This window comes from Danio rerio, chromosome 1 (assembly GCF_049306965.1).
Source record: "Danio rerio strain Tuebingen ecotype United States chromosome 1, GRCz12tu, whole genome shotgun sequence".
NCBI classification, from domain to species: domain Eukaryota; kingdom Metazoa; phylum Chordata; class Actinopteri; order Cypriniformes; family Danionidae; genus Danio; species Danio rerio.
Window position 1 is genome coordinate 43,031,218 of NC_133176.1, and position 21,887 is coordinate 43,053,104.

The 21,887-nt window shown below is 37.0% G+C and overlaps 2 protein-coding genes across 18 annotated transcripts in view; one reads left to right on the plus strand and one right to left on the minus strand.

Moving 5' to 3' along the window:
• sod3b (superoxide dismutase 3, extracellular b) overlaps window positions 1–21,887 on the plus strand; it is a 92,180-nt gene that overhangs the window by 30,673 nt on the left and 39,620 nt on the right. Inside the window, exon 6 of one of the 16 annotated variants that reach the window (XR_012407307.1) lies at window positions 3,771–4,876. The exons of 13 other annotated variants lie outside the window; for them this stretch is intronic. The gene's annotated coding sequence lies outside the window, so the exon portion shown is untranslated. Of the gene's footprint in view, window positions 1–3,770; window positions 4,881–21,887 lie in introns of those variants that run through there. 2 more of the 16 variants (XR_012407301.1, XR_012407295.1) reach the window with 2 other exon arrangements.
• stox2a (storkhead box 2a) overlaps window positions 1–21,887 on the minus strand; it is a 74,483-nt gene that overhangs the window by 27,281 nt on the left and 25,315 nt on the right. Inside the window, exon 1 of one of the 2 annotated variants that reach the window (XM_005160006.6) lies at window positions 17,043–18,283. The exons of the other annotated variant lie outside the window; for it this stretch is intronic. Within the exon in view, the coding sequence (XP_005160063.2) occupies window positions 17,043–17,220 (178 nt within the window). The 5' untranslated portion in view covers window positions 17,221–18,283. Of the gene's footprint in view, window positions 1–17,042; window positions 18,284–21,887 lie in introns of those variants that run through there. 2 annotated transcript variants of the gene reach the window in all.

Below are 21,887 nucleotides of genomic sequence, written 5' to 3' on the forward strand. Positions count from 1 at the left end.
AAGCAATTTCCCTATCATAACATATGCCCAAATATGATTGCAACTGTGCTGACTTTAAAATGGGGTAACTCACAAAAACAAACTGACCATACATGACATCTCTATTCATCTGTAAGTATAGCATTGCAGTCACCCTCTCCCACACATTCAGCACACCCACAAATTACATCACGTCCCATATGGCAGCCCAGCAGCTTCAAACTAGTTCATCGCCACCCATACAGTACATAAGACACACATTCATATACTCTCTTTCTGATGGGTAGGTAATGGATTAGGGTCACCAGACTGACTGGCAGGACTAAAACAGGTTGTTGGACAGACTTAAGCCTTGTTTACGTGTAGCCATGTCAGAGTGCACTGCAAATGCCTGTTGTTAAACAAAGAAAGAAACAAAACTGGTTACATCAGCTGTAAGTTCACAGTTTGGGTGAAGATAACTGCACATCCTTCACATACTTTTGTAAGTGGAGAAGAAACAGCAGGCACATGTTTTACTTTATGTAGGTCTGTTTAATTAGCAGTGTTGGTCGCGTTCCTTTAAAGTAGTAATTAGTTATAGTTAGTTGTTACTTCTTACAAATAGTAACTTAGTTAGTAGCTGAGTTACATAATTAGGAAAGTAACTAACAACCAGGAAAATGAAACTATTGCGTTACTTTAAAAAAATCTAATTGTTACTATAAAATAAATATAATCCATTACACTAATCTACATTTAAATGTTGTTGTTGTACAATGTGAGAGACAACCATCAGGTTCAACATATCATTATAAATATTAACGAGAAGTTTATATTTCTAGTTTGCAAAAGCTACCTTTGAACTTGTTGGATTTGGCATAGTTCTGGCTCCTGGTCATTAATGTGTGCGACTGACTGTGCGTGTGCTTGTGTGTGAACACCTGCACTACTCTGCCTCTGATTGGCAAATGATGGAAATGTACTCTATCTAAGCCAATCATCACATTCTCAGTTACACCACGTTTATAGATACACCAGTCATCATTATTAGTTGGTTATGTGTCTCGCTTTCTTAATTATATTATTGTGCATTTTATTGTCAGTAACAGTAACAGCGTTGTAACGGGGTAACTAGTAATTCATTTGATTACTCATCATTGAAAAAAGTATCGCTGATAGTAACGCTGTATATTTATAGCACCTTTATTGCCATCACTGTAAATTAGACAAAAGCATAATATTCTATTTATGATATTTTTACTTACTTTTAAAATGTTGAATTTACTTTAGCCTTTTGCCTTCAGTTGACAGTCCTTTGCAAAGTACATTTCAAATAGATGAGGATGCTAATTTTCAGTCCACTGTAAATAAAACCCTGTTGAATACTACTACTAATTTACTAATGTACTTATTTCTAATTAATGTATATTATTTCACTGTAAATATACACAATAATTTTCTCAGTTTTTTACCATCGAACATGCAACAAGAGTGTTTTACTGTGGATTTATATATAATAGATTAATTAACAAATTACGGTGTTTTCGCATACACGGTTTGGTAGCTTACAGCAAACTTTAAAAAGGTTTTACTTTTACTAGCATCATTAAATTATGTTCTGAAAAATGTCAGTTTTAATAACTTTGTGTACTAAATAGGCATTGCACGGTATAAGATTCTGACGGTATGATAACCTTGGATTATACTATCACATGGTATTCATGGCTCTAAAATATGTTCCTTTTAAATGTCTGGGTAAAAAACAAAAACTTTTTTCCAATTTGAACACAATACGTTTTATTTTGAGAGACATTTATAATATTTTGAAGCTGTAAACATGTCTGGCTAAATAATTCAAATAAATCATTGATCTTTACAACTACAGAAAAGGCATCTTCTGAGATCTTTTCTGCCGGAGATACTGTTGTCATGAAAAACAAACAAAAACAAAATCAGACACATAAAAAAACGTATGAACACATACCTTAGGAATGGTATAACAGAACATTTTTGCTGTTTTAAAACCTTTTTCGAAACTGCAGAACACCCTAAACCGGTTATCGCCTCATGCCTGGTACTAAACAGAACATCATACCCACTTAGTTTATAACCATGCTACAATTTCAAGACAATTAGCATGTAGCATATGTGCAATGTTTTTAATGTCTATCATTACAATCAATGTCACTCAAATAGTTTTGAGTTCTGCTTCAGAACAAAACTGTTCCACTAAGGTCTGGAGTAGGTTTGGAGTATAGTACTGTTCAGACTGAAGCAATATTTCTAATACAACCCCTTGGGTTCTTTTTATGCTTTCTAAACTCCAGCGCAGGGTCTGAGTTTTACATGTGAACTAGGTGAAATGCTTTTTATATTCATCTATACACAGATGGATAAAGTTAGATGATGAGAAACTGTTCTATATTGTGCTCACTATACCAGCAGGGCTAATGTGTAGCTGCAGCTAGCCTAGCCTAGCTTAGCACTCTCTCATATACTGTAGGAGTATACAGATTATAGGCCACAACATTGACACACTTTCATCCTGAAAATTTGCGTCATATGCCACAAGCACTGTATGATATTTATATAAGAAGACTTTTATCCTTAGTACACTGCATTTAACCTGCCTTTTCATTTCAGCAATTCAACTTTAATTAAATCGACTTTAGTGATCTGTCTAATAGTTATGTCTGAGAGAGACTAGTGATATCTGAAAGACTAGTTATATGCTGTGAGATACTATTGATGTCTGTGAGAGTGTTGGTGAGAGGCTAGTGATGTCTGTGAAAAACTGGTGATGTCTGTAAGAGACTAGTGATATCCTGTAAAGACTGGTGATGTATGTGAGAGATTAGTGATATGCTTTGAAAGACTAGTGATGTATGTGGGAGTGTTGGTGAGAGGCTAGTGATGTCTGTGAGAGACTATTGATGCCTTATGAGATACTAGCGATGTCTGTGAGAGATTAGTGATGTGCCATGAGAGACTAGGGATGTCTGTGAGAGTGTTGTTGAGAGGCTAGTAATGTTTGTAAGAGACTAGTGATGCCTTATGAGATACTAGGGATGTCTGTAAAAGATTAGTGATGTACTATAAGAGACTAGTGATGTCTGTGAGAGTGTTGGTGAGAGGCTAGTAATGTTGGTGATAGTCTGTGAGAGACTAGTGATGTCTGTGAGACACTAATGATGTTGGTGAGAGATTATTGAAGTGCTGTGAGAAATTAGTCATGTCTGTGAAAGACTAGTGAAGTCCTATTAGAGACTTATGATGTCCTGTTAGAGACTAGTGATGTCTGTGAGAGATTAGTCATGTCTGTGAGAGACTAGTGATGTCTCCGATAGAATAGTAATGTCTGTGAGAGACTAATGATGTCTGTGAGAGGCTCATGAGCTGCATCCAAAATCACATACTTTTATACTGTAAAGTATGCTAAAAACAGTATGCGAGCTGAGTAGTATGTCCAAATTCCAAGAATTCAAAAACCAGTATGTGAGAAGTTCTCAGATAACCTATTACTTCTGGCGAGATTCTGAACTGCGCATCCGATGGACGCTATGTTATCCAATGATGCATCACGAGCAAATTCATGAATGGGAGTAAAGCGCTGCAACTGATGCGGGTAGGTCACGTGATCAACGGCCAAGTATCACATTTACATTTAAATGCAGTACCTACTAAGTAGTTTTAGGCAATTATGAAAACAGCCATAATGTCCTATTAGAGACTGGTGATGTCTGTGAGAGACTAGCGACTAGCCGTTCACACTGAATATTCATTCATTAATTTTCTGCCACTTTTCCAAGGCTGGGTTGCGTAAGCAGCAGTCTTAGGAGAGAACTCCAGACTTCCCTCTGCCCAGACACTTCCTCCAGCTCCTCCGGTGGGATTCAGAGACGTTCCCAGGACTGCTGAGAGACATAGTCCCTCCAGTGTGTCCTGGGTCTTCCCCGAGGCCTCCTCCCAGTGGGACATGCCTGAAACACCTCCCTAGGTATGCGTCCAGGAGGCATCCACCTCAGCTGACTTCTCTTGATGTGGAGAAGCAGCGGCTCTACTCCGAGCTCCTCCCGAGTGTCAGAGCTCCTCACCCTATCCATAATAGTGCACCCTGCCACCCTTCAAAGGAAACTCATTTTGGCTGCTTGTATACGAGATCCTTTCGGTCATGACCCAAAGCTCATGACCATAGGTGAGAGTAGGAACGTAGATTGACCGATAAATCGAAAGTTTTGCCTTTCGGCTCAGCTCCTTCTGTACCACAACAGGCCGGTACATATACCGCATTACTGCTGCCACTGCACCAATCCGCCTGTCAATCTCATGTTCCATTCTTCCCTCTCTCGTGAACAAAACCCCAAGATGCTTAAACTCCTCCACCTGGAATAAGGACTTTCCTCCAACCTGGAGATGGCAAACCACCTTTTTTCCGGTGGAGCAACATGGCCTCGGACTTGAGGGTGCTGATTCTCATCTCAGCTGCGTCACACTAGGCTGCAAACTGCCCCAGTGCATGCTTAAGATCTATGTTCGATGAAGCCAACAGAATAACATCGTCTGCGAATAGAGATGAAATCCTGTGGATTTTTACATTGCAAAAAATGTTAGGCATGCCACACTGTCTTTTTTATTGACAGGAAAAGAAGAAGCATGGTGTGCTTTATGTCATTAGGCAACGACTGAATCAGCTGTGTTTTGTGCGCGAGTGTTGCTGTTGATATTGTTATAATTGTAACTTTTAATAATATTGTGATATTCAAAATTTGTAGTCATGTAGCTCTGGATAACTTAAAACAGCAACCACAAGTGTCTCCTCCATCTTTAAAAGTCTCTGTAGTAGTCTTGACAACACAAACACTGCTGTCACCTGATCAGAAACCCCGTTGATCGAAGAATAAATGCGACTTTTTTTTCTGCCCAGAGTTTACTTTTTTCAACTGCGAGCGCACAGTGCGCAATGGCAAAATTGAGAGGCACAGCAGGCCATTAAAATGCAAGGTGCACATAAGCAGTGCACAAAATGCTTGCGGCCATTAGTAAACCATTCAAAAGATGAACCTCTCAATGCATAAAAGCACATTCAGTGTGACGGGCCCTTCATGATGTACTGTTAGAGACTAGTTATGTCTGTGAGAGACTAGTGATGTTCTATTAGAGATTAGTGATGTCCAGTGGGAGACTCGTGTTGTCCTATTAGAGACTAGTGATGTCTGTGAGTGACTAGTGATGTCAGTGAGAGACTAGTTGAAGCAGGGATGGGCAAACTCGGTCCTGGTGGGCCGGTGTCCTGCAGAGTTTAGCTCCAAGTCCAATTAAACATCTGCTTGAACCTTTGTAGTGATCATGAAGACACTGATTAGCTTGTTCTGATTAGCTTGTATTTGATTAGTGTTTCAGCAAAACTCTGCTGGACACTAACCTTTTAGGAGTGAAATTGCCCATCTCTGCGTTAGAGACTGGTAATGTCCTGTTAGAGACTATGATGTCCTCACTGTTAGGGTAAGTTACTTTTAAAAAGTAATCAATTACCAAATGATTGATTACTACTGGAAAATTGTAATCTGATTACATTTCTAATTACTTAAAAAGTAATCCGATTACTAATAACTTTATTTCAAAGTTACTTTTAAAACATATAAAATATACCTATAAACATACAAAATAAACTGCAGCTCTTTCAGTAATTTAATATTCACAGAAAAACATTACAATGGGTTGATCACAGCAGCTTGACATATTCAAAAGACTTAAAGAGTTCGTCCAATACTTAAAATTCTCTCATCATTCACTTGATCCAAACCTGTTTGTCTTTTTAAAGAAGACATTAAGAAAACTGGGTACATGTAACCATTCACATCCATAGTATGTAAAAGCACTGCAGTGTTTGGATGTTCTGTGTTTGTCCAAGGTAATTAGTCAACCAAAATGTGTATATTCCAAAGTATGAAGCTGATTGGTTAGTTCTTGTCACTTGACTGGTGGTTTTCAACTGGGTTGCATGGGAAAGACGCGATATGTGAATGGTTCCATAAGCAGCTACGCTTCTCTTCACATTATAATCCTGATCCTGCATGAAATTGTTTTAATTTAGCCTGTTTAGGCTGAGTTGGACAGCCATGTTTTTGGGCACCGGTGTCCTACTTGGTGATAAGTATTGTCGTAGAATGCTTCCTGTGTAGTACTGAACAAGTTCCTGGTCGAGTTAAAAGCAGTCGAAAGTTCTTTAGAGACGGGACTGCATTTTACAGCAATATTTTTTTGAAATCAAAGTAATGTCTGTATTTCCAATTGAAAAAGCAACCGCTCTCGACAGCAACCATTTCACCTCACGTTCAGCAATTTAAAAGCTCATGCTTATTAACTGATGTTACAGCTGAAAACATTATTTAAAATAAGTATTTTTTTCTTCCAAAAACTGTATTTGTAATGGAAGTAACGGAATTACAATGACTTTAGTAACTGTAATCAAATTACACATATTTAAAATGTAATTCATTACATAACTGCGTTCCTCAAAAATGTATAAGAATACAGTAACGCACTAATGGGGAACGTGTTACACCCAACTCTAAATGACATCTGTGGCAGTACATCCAGAGCAAGGGCCTTTATACTTCATACTCATTGCTGTTCATTGTCATTACTGTTAAAAAAATCACTATGGAAAAAGTCTTGCACCTTCCATAGAAAATCCCCCATCATACAGCCGCATCTACCATCTAAAAAAGAGCCGTATAATCCTATGATCCTGATATTCAGAGAAATCTGTCTCTGAGGCAGATGCTGTGGCACTGGTTTCCAAATTTAGCCAGGGCAAGAGTAGCCCTTGCCAAAAGCAGGCCATCCTCTGAAGAGAGTCTGGGGATGGAGATGCAGAAATCGTCAAGTATCTGATCATGAAAAGACCAAGAGCTCTATAAGAATTCAGGTCAGGAAACTAACGTAACTTCACCCTTCCCAAACAGAACCACACTCGAGTACGGATATAAGGATAATGATACTGCAAAACCTAAATACCCATGGCCATATGGGGCAAAGGAAGGATTTAAGAGAAAATGTGGTGGCCAACATTAAAACATCACATAAATCTGCATAAGGCACAAGAAGAGTAGGCTTAAGTAGGTCCTCAGTAAGACAGCAATCTGATCGATAATTAAATAGTGACAATGGATACTGCAAATATGTAAATAAATAACTCCAATATTCTTCACAGATAATATTTATCGATAATTCAAAACACTTTTCTAGAACCTGCTCTAAATGAGTGAAGAGCAAAGAATAAAAAATGAATGAGCAGGCGGTTTTAACAGAAAAAAGGAGTTTAAGCAAACTCCACACAGAAATGACAACTCACCCAGCCAAGGCTCAAACCATTGACCTTCTTGCTTAGTGGCAACAGCACTACCTACTGCACCACTGCGTCGCCATATTTGTTACATTTAAGTAATCATTTATTTTGCATTATTTTCTATTAATTCAATGTCCATTTGTTCTAAATTCCTGATATTAATTGTATGGAGTGCAGAAGGGACCTTTTCAAAAATCATAAATTGTTAGCAAACTTTTGACCTTTTTGTAAAAAGTTGTCTATAATCCAAGATCACAAAGTTTTCTGGGTTTGTGGAACTTTAATATTGGGTTTAGTGTTTAAAAAACAAACAGTTTTTCTATCAAACTGACCGACAACCTAATCCAGGGCTGCCCAAATCTTTTTGTATGAAGGACCAAAAACCAAATATCATTGAGAGCCGTGGGCCGAAGGTAAATATAACAAGCTATATTATATTAAAGTTGCCATGGGTCATTTCCCAATTAATTTCATATTTCAAAATAAATAGAAAATATTACTTTAAATCATATCAACTAATGCGGTAGACGTTTTTAAATGAGAACTTAATGCAATAAAAACATAAACAATCACATTGTTAACACACTGAAGTTCAATGCTGAATACACAGGTCAAGCAGAATCTGCCTTTGACTTGATTTCCTGACCAAAGTCTCTGCATTGTCGGGTGACCGTTTGTACATTTAAACAAAATCTGATTAATTTACACTATTAAATTGAAACATTTAATTTCAGTCAGCTTTTAACAATAAAACATCAAAACATCTCCATCAGTCTTTCTCTCTTCTCAGATAGGATGGTGGGCCAAATCAAAGGTTACCAAGGGCCAACTTTGGCCCAAGGGCCCTAGTTTGGGTATCATTGACCTAATCAGTATATACATACAGAAATGAATTAACTGAACGACACCTTCCTAAAGGTATAAACCACAAGTACTCCAACTAACCATCTGAAACCATCTAAAAATGCCTTGTCTGTTTGCAGTGGTTCATGCACAGTCAAGAGAATCGATCAACATTTCAAACAAGGTTTTATTTTAGAAATATTCTCATTTAAAGAGCTAGTTCACCGCAAAAATTAAATTCTGTAATTAATTACATGTCATTCCAACCCCCTGAGACCTTTGTTCATCTTTGGAGCACAAATTAATATATATTATAAGGGAAATCCTCCTTAGACAGTAATGGTTCTGAGACATATCCAGAAAAGCAACCCAAGACTTATTCAGACATATTCATATGTCTCTTCAGTGGTTCAACTGTAATATTGAAAGCTCCAAAAACACTTTTGTGTTTTACAATTCCACCAGATGACTCAATGATGTCTATTTGGAAAGAATTTATAATTTTAGATTGATTGGGATGAGTGAATCTGCATAAAATCTAATAAGCAATATATAGTAGTGCAGTAATTGAATAATGAGCGGCACGGAGGCACAATAGTTAGCACTGTCGCCTCACAACATAAAGGTTGCTGGTTCAAGTCCCGGCTGGGTCAGTTGGCATTTCTGTGTGTAGTTTGCATGTTCACCCCCTGTTGGCGTGGGTTTCCTCCAGATGCTCCGGTTTGACTATTGCAAATGATCATATTGGTTATTGATGCTGAATCAGTGCAGCCCTAACAGGTAGTACAACATTGCCATTAGAGTCGGCTGCACTACACACAGGCATTGTATTGCCCATAGTAATCATACACCATGATTTGAAATCATCAGTAGGCTTATTTTTGGGGGGGCACTGCACATGAAACTAATCTATATGCAGTGCTTTCACCATGTAATAAATGTTAATGATAATTAATCTGATGTATATGCAGTGTGATCTTTATCGAAAATGTAATTCAAAATTGAGCTTTAAAAACACGAAACTATATCACTATGTGACACATCACTACTAGATCAGGACTAAGACCTCACTATATGACATTAAATATGTTTACATGGACACCATTAATCTGATTTTAATACAATTAAGATAAAACTCTGATTAAGAGCTGTCTACCGTGTAAACAATTTTTTTGATGACCCTAATCTGACTAAAGTCATAATCGAACTACACAGAAATCAAATTAAGATGTGTATGTCAATTTTAGTCTCATTACTGAAGTGATGTACAGACATGTAAACACCTTAATCCAACTATTCCTGTTATAACCAATTAATGATTTGATCATGATCGAGTATGTACATTTAAACAAAATCTGATTAATTTATGCCATTAAATTGAAACATTTAATTTTTGTCAGCTTTTAACAATAAAACATCGAAACATCTGCATCATTCTCTTTCTTTTCTCTCTCTCTTCTTTTAATCAAACTATTACTGTTGTGTAAGTCGTTCGCCGCATTTTGCAACTGGTTAGTCTATACACACATACTGAGTCAGTGAAGAACCACAGACTCCTGGATTGCGAAATGCTGAGGGGTTTTTCTCCCAATCACCGTGCAATATCAAATTCCATTAATGGCCATTTCCACTGAGTAGTAAGGTACGGTTAGGTTCGGTTTGGTACGCTTTTATGGCCGTTTCCACTTTGAAAAGTCGTACCGAACCAAACCGTACCGTACCACTTTTTCGGCACCCTTTCGAAAGGGTCCCAAACACAAGAAAGGGTACCAAAAGGCGGAGCTAGACGCGCAGGTGAGTGCTATTGGTCTACAGAGATACGTCATTTGCTTACGCAACAAGCCAGAATGCAAACAAAGGACCCGCCATGTTTGAAATTAACAGCGAGAGATTACAGCGGAATTATATATAAATATAATAATGAGCCATGGTCAATCCGGGCTCAAACATACCTTGTCGTCATCTTCATAAACAGTCACAAAGCCATGCAGTAGAGCAGAATCTACACTGTGCCTCGTAGTTTTTTACGAGCCAGTCTGAAGCACGAGTGGTTTCACTTTCTTGCGCGTCTATATCTGAAATAACCAACTTCTTGAGCTGATAATAATAACGTGCGCTTGATTATTGACAAGCTTTGGAAACCCAGTCCTGTGAGATGCTGACAAACGCAAGAATGACACAATCAGAAAGAAAAGGACAAACACGAGAGTGGAGCGCGGAAAAAAAGGGGAAGCCAAGGAGCACGTTACTTCTACAGCAAAAGTGAACAAACTGCCTTGTTTTAATTTTTATCATCACCTTTTGGACTAATATGAACTGGGAATGATGGAATGACTCTCTATCAGAGGCTACATGTGCTGCTGAAGATTACAGACATAGATGAGAGGTTTTCACTGACTGTAGGCTATACTTTGTGTTGTTTTGAAACTAATTAAGGATGAAACGTATGCTGTGTGTACTTTTTTGTAGTTGATAACATATCGGGGACTGTGAGGGTCTGTTTGTGTTCATATATGTTCATTTATTTAAATATTTAATATAATTACAGACGTTACAGTAGGCTATTTCGCACTGTCATTGATCTGCAGTTATAACCAACTCATGTTCATAGAAAAGTTAGTAATAAACATTTATACAGAAGTATTTATTTGTAGAAAGCATCTGTTTTGTGAGAAGTGCTTTTCATATGATATGTGAACGACCTGTGCAGCTTTATTGTAGACATTTCCAACGTTTCCAATGTTCTGTCTTACACCACACCCATTTAAAAGGTACTCTTGGTAGTGGAAACGCAAGCCTGATAAAGGTGACTTGTACCGACCCGAACTGTAGGGTAATGTACCAGTCAGTGGAAATGAGCCATAATACAACCCTCTTCCAGCAGTTCATAACTGCATCCAATATCTCGTTTGTCACAGGCGCATGCATGAAATGTTCCTAAATAAAAGTGAAAGTTTAAACTTCATTTAAAGTTGACAAATTAAAAATGGAACTCCAGAAATTACATGAAACTCTGGAGGAAATGTGGATAGCATGGTGACGCAATGATGTTAATCGAATTATGTGCTATAACATGTAAAACAGGAACATTCAAAAAGCAACTCATAGAAACACCCTAATTATATTATTGTCTTATTTAGATTAAGGCAAATAATTTGATTACTGATGTCCATGTAAACGTAGTCAATGAAGTCATGATTCTCTCTTTTCTCACATATTTTGATGCATCCTGTGGCGAGCTAACCAATTAGAGCTAAGGGCGCCACTGTAAGTGCTGTAAGATTCAATCGCCATTTACATGGTCAACCATGGTCTTCACGATCAAGTAATCGATTAACTGTTGCACATTCATAGAGGACATCTGCGGAGCAAGGTTAAGAAAAGTGCTCTTGGAGCTTCGTATGATTAAGATTTAACCACTGAAGTCACATTGAACCTTTGATAGACTTTGAATGTATCATTATCATTGCTGTCTGAGGAGGACGAGAAAGCTCTCAGATTTCATCCATAAAACCTTAATTCGGGGTCACACTTTATTTTGATGATCCATTTGTTGAATTTAAGTAAATTTCTTCGACATGCCAACTAATTCTCATTAGATTATAAGTAGACTGTTAGGTTGGGGTTAGGGTTAGTGAAAGTTGACATGTACTTGCAAAGTTTCTTATAGTCAGTTAAATGTCTGTTGAAGGAGCAGTATCAACAGATATCAAGCAGAAAGTCTACTAATACTCAAATGGACCATCAAAATAAAGTGTTACCTTAATTTGTGTTCCAAACATAAACAAAGTCCTCAGAGGATTGGACCAACATGAGAGTGAGCAATTAATAACACAATTAAAATTCTTGCGTGAACTAACCCTTTAAATCAACTATAAGCTTCGACTCTCACCAACACAGTGATCCAGGCTGTAACCAAAAACAGAAAGAGGGGGTAGAGCTGATTGCTCAGGGTGGTCCCTTCAGACTAGGCCTAGACTCTCTGCTGACCCACTTCCATCTAAAGAAAAGAAGCGCAGTCGTGCTCCATAGCCAACACGACTACAAGCACATTAACCGAACGCATAGGTGATAAAGATTCGGTCATGCTATATGCAAAACCTTCCATGTTAGTAACCCCCACGCCTGGAGCAAAATGGAGACCAAATGGAGACATAAAGGTCAAGTATCGCTAAATAGGTCAGACTATAAAGGAACGCTACTTTAAATAGGGGGCAATGCAGAATCTTCACTTTGTGCAGTATGTTAGCTTGCAGTCCTATTTCGGTGGCCTGATCGTCGTTCGCCATCCCTCCCTCCCTCCCTCGTGCTCTCATTCTCTTCTCAATCATCCCATGCAAATCCTGCATGCAGTCCCACTAGTGATGTCAGCATCTGGGATGTCCAGAACTGGGGTGGATATTTTTAGCCTGGTGCAACGAGTGATAGTATGAGTAGAAAAGAGAGAGAGAGAAAGAGAGAGAGAGAGAGAGAATCTGCATAGTGAATACATAATGAGATGATCTATATAAAACGGATGTATGTGTTTGTGTCAAAAAAGGGAAATGAACTGATCGAGGGTTAATGCACGCATACGCATTTGCAAAAAATAAATTCCCAAAGGCTTCAGCGAGTTCCTCATAGTGGCTCTATGATTTCTACAAACGTGTCAGCTGACTGGAGGCGGAGACTAACGATTTATTCAGGCACAGCCTCTTCTATCTCTCTCTTTCTCCTCTACGCGCATTACTACAGAGGCCAGGCTATTACTGCACCAGCATGGCCTCGTTTCTCTCCCACGCCTAAATCAGGGACTCTGTCACAGCTGGGCCGGTGTGTGTGTGTTTGTGTGTGTGTGTTTGTGTGTGTGTGTGTGTGTGTGTGTGTGTGTGTGTGTGCATGTGTACGTGCAGGCATGTATATATACTTTGTGCCTCTAAAATCAAGTCAATAGCTGTTTAGTGTGAAACAAAGATGTAAGATTTAGACAAGTTTACATTAAATAACCGTGCCTCACTTTTTTGATGCATATTGCAGGTATTAGCTATTTGTGCAAGCTATGTGAATTAACAACTCTGATTGGCTGTCTTTTTTATGTGTCAAGGTGCAGTCACTAAAATGACTTAAACAGGTATCACTCAGATATTCTTTTTTTTTAGCTGAAAACACTTCAACAGTATGTGTTTATTTTATAGACCATTTCAATGTGGTCATGTCATCGGCCCATGAACATTTCCTGCTTGTTATCAAACTATTTCATAACTGAAACAAGAGGCAATTCAATCATTACTTAATGATAAAATAGCTGTTGTAACATTATGTATGTGGCTCTTTTTGGATTCTTGGAAGCTTTAGAAATTAAAAATGTAAAACAGAAAAAAATATGCTGGGACCATCATTTTTGTTTACATCCCTCAAAATGTCTGTAGTTAAACTTGAATTATCAGAGCGGTGCATTTTAAATTTCATATTTGTATAATTATATATTTACAATCTTTGTTATCTATATTGTATTATCCGGCCATTGGTGACTTAACAATATATTCTGCAATGTTTATATGGCACATGGAGAGTGTTAATTTTAGGCCTTAAACAAAATAATATAATATAATATAATTTAGAACAGTAATCACAATACCGTCAAATCGTGAAATTGTTATCTGAGGTTATCTTACTGTCAGGAACATATTCTGGCCCATACCTAGTCAAGGATAGGTCAGTATTGTAAAAGTAACAGAATCTAAAGGACAATCTTGACACCTAAAACTACACAGTAAAACTGTTGAGTAAAATGCACCCTCCTGAAATGAAAACAAGGCAGCGAAAGAGTTTTTGCTACGCTGATCCATTTAGGGTGCAGTAATGTATGTTTTCTCTATAATATATACAGTGCTTAGCATATATGAGTACACCCCTCACAAATCTCTCTTTTAAATTTATATTATTAATAGGAAGCTTTCAGTTCTATATTTGTGCTTATACATTAGATTAGTCAGTACTGAAGCCAAATCTGGACCTTGTACAAAATCTAACAAAATAACTTCTTATAACGGCCCAAAAACTAGTACACCCAAATTTATTTGTTACAGAAAAATAAATACAAACTTTATTAAGGGGAAAAATCACGAGAAGCAAAAAAGGGGTTTTGTAGGTTGTCATTTTTTTTCAATATTTTGCTTGAATTAAATTGTATTATCTTTTTAATTTCTAAATATGTTTGTTGACTAAAAAATTATTTTAAATATTTATATATTTTACATATGTTATATATCTTTCATAAAATAAATATATATTTTAATAAAAAAATGTAAATGCACCAATGCACTGAGAAATGGATATATATATATATATATATATATATATATATATATATATATATATATATATATATATATATATGTATATATATATATATATGTATATATATATATGTATATATATATATATATATATGTATATATATATATATATATATATATATATATATATATATATATATATATATATGTGTATATATATATATATGTGTATATATATATATATGTATATATATATATATATGTATATATATATATATATATATATGTATATATATATATATATATATATATATATATATATATGTATATATATATATATATATATATATATATATATATATATATATATATATATATATATATATATATAGTTGAAGTCAGAATTATTAGCCCCCTTTTGATTTTATTTTTTTAAATATTTTCCAAATTATTTTTAACAGAGCAAGGATATTTTCACAGTATGTCTGATAATATTTGCTCTTCTGGAGAAAGTCTTATTTGTTTTATTTCGGCTAGAATAAAAGCAGTTATAAATTTTTTAATAACCATTTTTGGGACAAAATTATTAGCTTCTTTATCCTAATTTTTTACATTTACATTTACATTACATTTAGTCATTTAGCAGACGCTTTTATCCAAAGCGACTTACAAACGAGGACAAGGAAGCAATTAACACAACTATAAGAGCAACAATGAATAAGTGCTATAGGCAAGTTTCAGGTCTGTAAAGTCTAAGAAGGAAAGCATTAGTAATTTTTTTTTTCCGATAATCTACAGAACATACCATCGTTATACAATAACTTGCCTTATTACCCTTACCTGCATAGTTCACCTTATTAACCTAGTTAAGCCTTTAAATGTCACTTTATGCTGTATAGAAGTGTCTTGAGAAATATCAAGTAAAATATTATTTACTGTCATCCTGTCAAAGATAAAATAAATCCGTTATTAGAAATAAGTTTTTAAAACTAATATGCTTAGAAATGTGCTGAAACAATCTTCCCTCCATTAAACAGAAATTGGTGGGAAAAAAAAATAGGGGCGCTAATAATTCAGGGGGGCTAATAATGACTTTAACTATATATATATATATATATATATATATATATATATATATATATATATATATATATATATATATATATATATATATATATATATATATATATAGTTGAAGTCATATTTTATATATATATATATATATATATATATATATATATATATATATATATATTTATATATATATATATATATATACATGGATGTAACTACTTTTGTAATTATTTCTGTAATTACAGAAATAATTCTATTGCTGGCCATCCCTTACACCTTAACCCATCCTTAAACCTACCCATACCACCAAACCTGTCTCTAACCCGACCTGTATCCCATTTTAAGAAGACCACAAGTGTTCTGCAATACATTATAAACACAGCAAGTACGTTGCATTTATATTTTGATGCAAGTACACAGCAGTTAAGATCACTTGGGACCTAAATTGTGAGTAAGAGTGCATATTTCATTCATTAAATGGCTTAACTGGTTTATCTTAAAACCAATTAAAGATTAAAAATCTATTAGTTTGGTTGTCACAATTGTAACAGGGATGAATGCTTCATGCCATGAAAAATTTACTTGTTTTCATGTCATGCAATAGAAAGTTGTAATTGCTTGTTTGTTTGTTTGTTTGTTTGTTTGTTTGTTTGTTTGTTTGTTTGTTTGTTTGTTTGTTTGTTGTTCAGCAGATTGTGTAAAATCACAACAGATTTTTATAAATGACAACATGATTTCAATTGTTTGATGCAGTCAAGTAGATTATCAGCTTTGTATTGGGACAAAGTTGGTTAATTTAACAGATTCCATGTTATTTTATCAAAGATATCCAACAAAACATCACATTTGTGCACATAAATGCTTTACAATAATGTAACAATCCTAATGATGAGTGCTGTGTGAAAGAAAAGAAAGTCCTCAAACTCCACACACCTCATGAACACTCACACACATGAGCATAAGCACAAGTACTGGTTTTGAGATAACTGCATCAGCACAAAATGAACTGGTAACTTTATCGCTAACACAAATCAAAAAACAATTCGTCCTTGTGGTGTGTGTCACCTTGCCATTTCACTACCGAACCCCTCTACAGGTCTGACAATAACAGAAGACTCACAACCAAATGGAGAAAAGCAGCCATGAATTCTGGGGCCATCTCACAATCTCTCTCATTATGCTCGTACAACAGGGAAACCAGCTGCCAGATTTGTGATTCATAATGCTATAAACTTAATGCAATAAAACCATTACTGGACCAAAATGGTGGATGCATTCAACACTATGTCAATCAGCACATCAAAAACAGAAACCTCACATAGCCACTGATGGTGGAGAATGATGGGTTAGTAATGCGCCATATTGACAAACATTTGCAATCGAGTTCCTTAAACCAACTCAAATCCAGACACCTGAGCCAGGTGTTGAATCTAAATTACAGGTCAGATTCAAGCCAAACTCAACAGAACCACATTTGAGGAACCCTGATTTACAGCCTCTGGTCCAAGGTGAATCAGAGGTCCTGGGGGACCCACCTGGTGTCATGTAGCCCCGTGGAGAAGGGGAGATGTGGGACGGAGGAGGGGGCGGTGGAAAGTGCTTATGGTGGTGGTAGTCCTTCTCACTGCGAGAGCGGATGCGCTCCAAGGCCCGCTCCGATAGATCCGAGCTGGGCCAGGCCCGCCTGAGGTTGGTGCTGCGGGTCTTCTTCATGTTGGCAGGTTACCCCGTGGATGGGGGGAAGAGGGGGAAGAGGGAAGGGGGTAAGGGGAGGGAGGGGGTGGGGAGTAACCTGAGGTTCAGTCCCTCCCCCACATTGGCAGGGGACACCCCAGTCCAGGTATCAGGCCAGAGTCATGGTAAGGGCGCTCTCGCACACACACACGTGTGTACGCATATACACACATACGCGCACGTACGCACGCTAACCAGGGGTGACACGTGGCGGCGCAGGCAAGCGTGCTCAGTGGTTGGAGGTGGGCGTGGGAGCGCTGGGCTGGGCTGTCCTCTGAGGCATCACCCTTGGCTGGAACAAATCCCACCGACCCCCTGCCAAACATCCGGATTCATGTGCCACGAAGGGCACATTACGTCGCCAGGCACTGCGGGGATGGGAGAACAGGGGGGGCGAGAATGGAGGACAAGATGCAGCGCAAAGATGATTCCGGACAGTACGTGCGCACCGACAAACACACATATGAGTTTAAGCAAGGTGCATGGGGATGAAAGGATGGAGCAGTGGAAGATGAGAGGAGGGAGGGAGGGAGGATAAGGTATTGTGGAGGGAGAGAGAGAGAGAGAGGCCTGCCTGTCCAACAATAGCCCAATTCAGCACGGCGACGGCAGCCCCTCAGACAAGTCCGCTGAAAAACAAAAGGCCTGCCTGGGAAAGAGAAAACGCAAAGGGGGAGGAAAAAAAGAAGAAAGGAGAGAACGGCCTCTGAGGTGACCTCGATGCTTTGGTGATCTCAGTCCGCAGACAAGCCCGTGTCAGCCTCCCTCCTCTCCAGCTCTGCCACTAGCCTCCGTCGAAAACGACGCCACGCGCAAGGGGAGGGCAGAAAAACCGCGACAAGAGGGAAGGTGGAAAAATGGAAACCGCAGATGCGGAAGAAAGGTCCTCCTCTTTTGTTCCGTAATTCCACAGTGAAGGAGGACGGCGGCTGCGAGGATACACGCACATTCACGCGACTACATCTTGTCTCGGAGGCTCCCTCCTCTTCCAACGCTGCTGCTGCTGCTGCTGCTGCTAACACTGCTGCTGCCAGCACCTTATGAAAGGGGTGTGTGTGAGAGAGAGTGTGTGTGTGTGTGTGTGTGAGTGAGTGAGGGGGGAGGCAGGAGAGCAGCAGAGCAAGCGATGGAGTGTGTGAGCGCGCGGATGAGGCTGTACGTGAGCGTGCCTGTTTCACAGTGGAATTGAGAGCGAGTTAGCGTGGATGGAAAAGAAAGATGGGGGAAAGGAAATAACAGCCAGGTTTATAAAGAGGAAAACACACATGACCACAGCAGGGCCCCATAGAATAACACATAGCGTAAAAACTGATACAAAAACACAAATGCGTTTCTTTTAAGCATGACCTGATTTAGTGCTATACTAATTGTACAAGACTATTTGTCCTGTTCAACACACCGTTAATCTTTTAGCATGCGCAAGTCAATTCAGGGCAAAGGTATATTAAAAGGATAGGTCCCCACACTGACACCATGAAGTAACTCTCGAGTATTTTTTCTGTTAAACACAAAAGAAGATATTTTAATAAAAAGTTGGGAAATGGTAGCTAAAACAACACTTTGGTTGACGTGAATGGCTACTGTTTTCAACATTCTTCAAATTATCTGCTTTTGTGTTCAACACTCAATCAGGTAAACAACAAAACTGCGATTTTTGTGCAAACTTTACAGAAATCAGATTTGTATTTGTCTTTAGTTCATCAAAATAATTGCACTAACAGCATGACACCATTTTATATTGTAATGGCAAACAATAAATGTGAATCATGATGCATCATATTTAAAATAATTCATGAAGACTGTCATGACTACTAATTCACATTCACATAAGTAGTCTAATAAAAGGTAACATTTTAATATGCATCTATATACAATATTAAATGATATACACGATAACATGTATTTACTGTACCCAGCAAGCATTTTTTTGTTTTTAAAAGATGTCTAATAGATGTCTAATAGACATCTAAACATAGTCGTCTTGCTAAAACAAGGCAAAATTTGGGTTATCAGTGAAAATCTAATTGACGTTTAGGAATAGGCCAAAACTAGACTAGTCGTCAAATAAACAGAAATGAAAGACTACACATACAAAGTCTGTCTATATAACGACTAGTCTAGTTTTAACCTATTCTTAAAAGTCTATTAGATTTCCATGGACAGCCCAAGTTTAGCCTTGTTTTAGCCAAGCTGTCTATGTTTAGATGTCTTTTAGACGTTCATCACACACAAAATTGTTTGCTGGGTAGTGTTAACAGTAAATTATACATGATTACAAGCAAATAATCCTCAACCAAAAATTTACCACATTATTATTTCGAGTACTTTATTTCGAGTACTTTGACTTCAAACCAAAAATATATGTTTTTTTTTAAATATTGCCTTGGCAACTAGTGATTGCATTTTGCTATAGGTGTATTTAATGTGGACTTAGACGCAGAATACTAGTTTTGGTTTATATAAGGTAACTAGACATGGGATCAGGTGTAGCTTTAGGGATTGACCTGGTTACTACACAGTTAAGGACTATAAAAAATACATTTTACATTTACATTTAGTCATTTAGCAGACGCTTTTATCCAAAGCGACTTACAAATGAGGACAAGGAAGCAATTTACACAACTAAGAGCAACCATGAATAAGTGCTATAGGCAAGTTTCAGGTCTGTAAAGTCTAAGAAAGGAAGTATTATTTTTTTTTTTTATTTTTTTTTTTTTTGGTACAGTTAGTGTGATATTCAGAGAGGCAATTGCAGACTCTCATACACAGTATGTACAGTTGAAGTCAGAATTATTAAACTCCCTGAAATATTCACCCCCCTGCTTACTTTTTCCCCAATTTCTGTTTAGCGGAGAGCAGATTTTTTCAACAAATTTCTAAACATAATAGTTTTAATTAAGTCATTTCTAATAACTGATTTATTTGATTTTTGTCATGATGACAGTAAATAATATTTTATTTAACTAGATATTTTTCAAGACACTATACAGCTTAAGGCACAATTCAGAAACTCCAGAAATATTTTCGTCATTGTATCAGAATATTTGTAGCAGCAGTTATAGGATATTTTATGGTGACACATTAGGGACACATTGCTTTTGCAGTGTTTTTCTATATCTTGGGCTTTTACATTTTATGCACGGGTTTTGCATTTTATATTGTTGTTGCTGTTGTTGTTGGAGTCATGATCTTGGGAAGTAGGACTAAATGGCTAGAACTAAGCCATGTACTAATTTAATAGTTCTGATGCTAAAACGGTCTGTGCCATCTGAAATTTCTATTGAAATTATTTATTTATTTTTTTTTGAGATTTCCCTTTAACACCAGGAAAAAGACTTATTTTTTTGCTATAAAAGTGATATGACTGCACATACACACAGGAGCCTGATAAAAAGGCTCATTTTAGAGGAAAATTTCTGACGGCATTTAAAGTTTTTTGCATCTAAACTCTTCAATTGCATCTGTACACTTAAAAATATGTCTAATAAATTACAGTTGATCATAGTTCATGATTTGTAGGTATTTTCTGTTTATTTATGTTTTTGAATTGCATTATGGGACCTTAATCTCTGCTCTGGAAACTTTTTGTTTTCTCTGAAGTTTTACAGAATGACTCTTGTTAGCATTGTTATTAGTTTAAAACAATATATTGAGTCTATCTGAAGAATATATGTGCTTTACAAGACTTTATTGTTTCAACATACTGTAGCTTCTTATACTTTTAAACATCACAATTTGTGGGAGGCAACGCAGTGGCTCAGGTATGCTGTCGCCTCACAGCAAGAAGGTCGTTGGTTCGAGCCTCGGCTGGGTCGGTTGGCATTTCTGTGTGGAGTTTCCATGTTCTCCCTGTGTTCAATAGGGTTTCCCTCGAGTGCTCCGGTTTCCCCCACAGTCCAAAGACATGCGGTACAGATGATTTTGGTAGACTAAATTGTCTGAAGTGTATGAGTGTTATTGAGTGTATGGATGTTTTCTAGAGATGGGTTGCGGCTGGAAAGGCATCCGCTGCATAAAACATGTGCTGGATAAGTTGGTGGTTCATTCCGCTAAGCCGAAAAGAAAATGAATGAGTGAATGAAATTTAGTGGGAGTAGAGATTAAGGTTTATAATTCAATCTGCAATGTAAAACACCCATAAATCGCAAACTACAGCCAACTTTTAATGAACAGATTTTTGTTTACAGCATATTAATGTATAGGATCTATATCTGTAGAGTCTGGGATCCACTGTATAATCATCACAAAAAGACTCTAAGGATTCTATCTGATAGGGATAGTTCACCCAAAAATAAAAATGTTCTCAATATTTACTCATCATCAAGTGAGTCCAAACCTTTATTTAAGATTCTTTTATTCTGTTGAACACAAAATAAGATATTTTGAAGATTTTGAAACCTGTAACCAATGACATTAATAGTTGAAAAAATATACTATGGTCAACGGTTACAGGCTTTCAGGATTTTTCAAAATATCTTCTGTTCTGTTTAACAGAATAAGGAAACTCATTTAGGATTAAAACAAATGAAGGGTGAGTAAATGATGACAAAACTAAAATGTCTGGTTATACTATCCATTTAAGAACTAGTCTGACCAAATGGTAGCTACTGAGTATCAAAAAAGTATTGTTCGGATTGAAATTAGAG